Source organism: Sinocyclocheilus grahami, unplaced genomic scaffold, assembly GCF_001515645.1.
Source record: "Sinocyclocheilus grahami isolate Dianchi unplaced genomic scaffold, SAMN03320097.WGS_v1.1 scaffold1322.1, whole genome shotgun sequence".
NCBI classification, from domain to species: Eukaryota; Metazoa; Chordata; class Actinopteri; order Cypriniformes; family Cyprinidae; genus Sinocyclocheilus; species Sinocyclocheilus grahami.
The window spans coordinates 178,490-182,512 of NW_015506501.1; the positions used below are offsets into that span (position 1 = coordinate 178,490).

The 4,023-nt window shown below is 38.5% G+C and overlaps 1 protein-coding gene across 1 annotated transcript in view; it reads right to left on the reverse strand.

Moving 5' to 3' along the window:
• Window positions 1–4,023, reverse strand: part of LOC107569202 (glutamate receptor ionotropic, kainate 2-like) — a 70,081-nt gene that overhangs the window by 43,548 nt on the left and 22,510 nt on the right. Inside the window, exons 4-5 of the mRNA XM_016255224.1 lie at window positions 2,606–2,787; window positions 187–240 (exon numbers count right to left, since the gene is read on the reverse strand). Of these exons, the coding sequence (XP_016110710.1) occupies window positions 187–240; window positions 2,606–2,787 (236 nt within the window). The remainder of the gene's footprint in view (window positions 1–186; window positions 241–2,605; window positions 2,788–4,023) is intronic.

Below are 4,023 nucleotides of genomic sequence, written 5' to 3' on the forward strand. Positions count from 1 at the left end.
GTGAGTGAGTGAGTGAGTGAGTGAGTGTGAGAGTGAGTGAGTGAGTGATTGAGTGAGTGTGTGTGTGTGTCTGTGTGTGTGTGTGTGTGTGTGAGTGAGTGTGTGTGTCTGTGTGTGAGTGAGTGAGTGAGTGAGTGAGGGGGGGAGTGAGGGGGGAGTGAGTGAGGGAGTGAGTGTGTGTCTCACCAGAGTTGTAAAGATGTAATGATAGTATTCCGTCACCATTCCCATTGAAAGAGCCTGCGGAAAAATTAAATAGCACAAGATCAGATCACAATCAGTGCAATAATTATTGAAATCACCATAAATTCAATAAAGTGCAACCAATATTACACATATTTACGAACACATATAAAGCAGTATTTCTGGCAGTAAATAAATATTTTAAGTAAATATTATCTCAAAAATAAAGTTTTTTTTAAAGTACAATATTTCACCAAAGAAAACAAAACAGAAAATATTTCACTAAATATTTTTACTTTTGAGTTTTTTTGTAATTCCCCTTATTCCCAATAATGGTTATTTTTAGATTCTCATAAGTGCAGTACTACAATTACTATGATCTCTAAATAATTTATAATTTAATGCATCTTTATTTTCTCACATTCAAGAGGAAAATGTGCTTAATTGTCATGCAAATCTTAATGATTATAAAATAGGTTTTATTTTCTTTGTATATATGTGTATTTGTGAGATTCACCCACACATAACGAGGCCAAACGAGCGCAGATGACGGGGTCCTAAGAAAGATTTGGGTTTTTAATAAGTGAGCGACGCTTCATCAGCATCGCTGCATCTTTAATCAGAGATCTTTAAGTCCTGCAGCCAAAACGCCTCGTTTAATTACATTCCCATTTTGGTTTGAGGCCTTTGTAATAACGTCACACTAATAGAATTTCTAACACTGAGATTTAAGATGTGAAATATGATTGGAGGAGAAGAACAATCATCGTTCATACTGGAGACGTGAATTAAGCGACTCCGAAAATGAGACGTTTCTGAGGTTACACATCAAACTTCATCAAACGAGATCTCATTAGGAGAGCAGCACAATTACAGGAGATCAAATGGAGTTCATCAGAAGTCCAACTCTTGAAAATATAATTTCTCTAAGAAGTTTGCAAGACGTGCAGTTCTTGAACAATTCTTAAAACATTCTCAAAAATGTTCTCAAGTACATCATGTTGATTTCTTCAGAAAATTTAGGATTTCTTCAAAAAAAGTGTATTTCTTGGAAAAGTTCTTACGACAGTCTAAAAAAATATTCTTAAGTACATCGCATTTATTTCTTAAGAAATTAAGATTTCTCCAAGATGTTCATAAGAAGAAAAAATTAAGATGCTCTCAAAACTGTTCTTAAGTACGTATTTTTTGTCCTTAAGAAATTACGGTTTACTTTTTAAGAAAATCAAAGATTTCTCTAAGTTCACAAGTGCAATTCTTGAAAAAGGTTTCTCAAAAATATTCTTACGGACAGGCTTGTGAATTCCCCGGTTGTTCTTATACATAATTGTTTACTTTTATTAGGTTGTGGATTTAAATGTGTATTAAGGCATTCTCAAAGACTACTTTTTGTCAAGGTTTATATTTTTTGTTGTTTTAAATGTTGATTTGAAGTGTAGGTTTTTGCATTATTACTACATTCAAACCTGAACACAGAAAAGATTTTGTTACACAAAACATTAAATTTCTATAAAAATGTAACCAAAATAAAAAGGAATGCTTTATCAGAGCTTAATCCTTCTGGGTCTGATCTGATTTTAACCTCTTATTTCAGTCTTCGGACTCATTTTGGCTATATGGTTATAGCATACCAATTCATTTGAGTATGTATAATTCTGTATGTGTGTGTTCTGATCTGATTTTAACCTCTTATTTCAGTCTTCTGACTCATTTTGGCTATATGGTTATAACCATACCAGTTCATTTGAGTATGTATATTTCTGTATGTGTGTGTATGCGAGTGTGTGTGTGAGTGGATGTATCTGTTTTACACTCTTGATGTTTTAGTGTAACCCCTTCCTTGCTGACCACTTTTTTTTACTGTAGTTGAATTATTGATTTTATTTTACATAGTTGCAGTGTTAGTCACACCAGTTCATAGGTGTGTGTGTGTGTGTACACAAGTGTGTGTCTGCGTGTGTGTTGACTTTCCACTCTAAATGTTTTAGAGTTTCACCCCTTCATTGCTGTACAATTTCTTTCTGCATTGTGGGGGATTTGTAGATTGTACACAAACTTTTCTGTATTTTCGATTTATTTCCCCATTCATTTTCTATGGTCTGTCATTTTTTTAACCATTTTTTTGCGACCACTTAGCTTTTGCGAATCATGCCCTCAATTTTTTTTTGTGTTCAAATACCAAGTGCCATAAAAGTCACCATTTTTAAAAATTCAAAATGTAAAATTCTCCGGTCAGAAGTGACCGAAGACCGCACATGTTTTTGGAAATACAAAATGTTCTTCACTTTAAAGTTAGAAAATAAGAAGTAATTGATTCTTAAGAATGTCTTTTTTTTAGAGAAGCAAAGCTCTGTCTCAGCGCAGACATTACAGAGGGCTCGTGTGAGTGTTCAAAAGCTGTGTTTCCGAGCAGAGCTCTCACCTGTTTGAGGATCCAGGCGGCTATCTCGTGACTACAGTCGAAGATGACGTGGAACTCCTTAGCTTTCTTCATCTCTTTGAGCAGAGGTTTGGCGTCCTTGGTGTCTGCGGCGAGCTGTCGGATCTTCAGGCGGATGTTGTATCTGGATGGAGCTTTAATGAGCTCCTGCAGGCGGATGAGGCCTGTGGGACACAACAGAGCACTACAGCAGATCCGAATCTGACAGCACATCCCACAAACACACAGTGCAGTGCTCGACAACCTAGGGACTCACACACGACTTCAGCACTTCGAAGAAAGAAATACAGAGTTCTGGCATGAAACTCTAGATGGTGCAGTCCGATAGGTCTAGCTCAATCTGACCTGGTGACATCATTGTCACATGGCAGCTGATTGGTTCTCTCCTGTATCGGTAGCCAATGAGCTTACTGCTTAATATTCAAATACCTGGCTTTTGTTTGCTGTAGCAATTGCAGCGCACTTTAGAAACCCTCCACCTTCCCCAGCTCCACCTGTATAGATCTGCTACGGGGTGATTCATGTATGCTATATGGGAGTTATTCATATGTGTTATATGTGCAGCAGCAGTATTTCTTACATGCTCACAGCAGCATCTTGTGGATGTATTGGCAGCAGTAAGTCTCGGTACTTGCTCTGCCGGAGCAGCAGCGTAGCAGATCTTTTCCGCCAAGAAGAAGCAGCTCGTCGGAGAAGCATTATAGCCGTGACGGCGGCAAATAAATATCAAATCTTTATTTAAAACTACAAAAAGGAGACAACAACGGAACAGGAGATGAAGGCATTCTTTCAATCTGCACAAGGACTTGTACCACGGCAGATCAACATTGTTTGTTGCGGGCAACTACTGATGTATAATGCTATGTAGTATAATAAATGATAAGACACTTGTTCTTTGCTTTGTTTTATTTTATATAAGAAGGTGTAACATTAAAATATATTAAAGTGCATATAAACACACACAAAACTCAAGTACATATGGAGGGAGGGGTTCTTGCAGACCAATCACAGCGCTTGTGGTCTGCTAGAATTGACGCGCTGTTAGATTTTTGGAGAGGTGCACGTCAGGCTACGGCGTATGGGTGTGCGTCTATGCGTAAGCTACAGCGTAGGTCCGACGCAGAAGTATAAATCGGCTCACTCTCACACGCACACAAACACGCACATGCACACAAACGCACACACACATGCGCGCGCACACACTCACTCACTCACTCACTCACTCACTCACACGCACGCACACAAAAACACACACACACGTGCACACACACACTCACTCTCACACGCACAAAAACACACACACACACACACACAAACGCACACACACACTCACTCTCACACGCACACACACACACACAAACGCGCACACACACACACACACACACACTCACACACACACA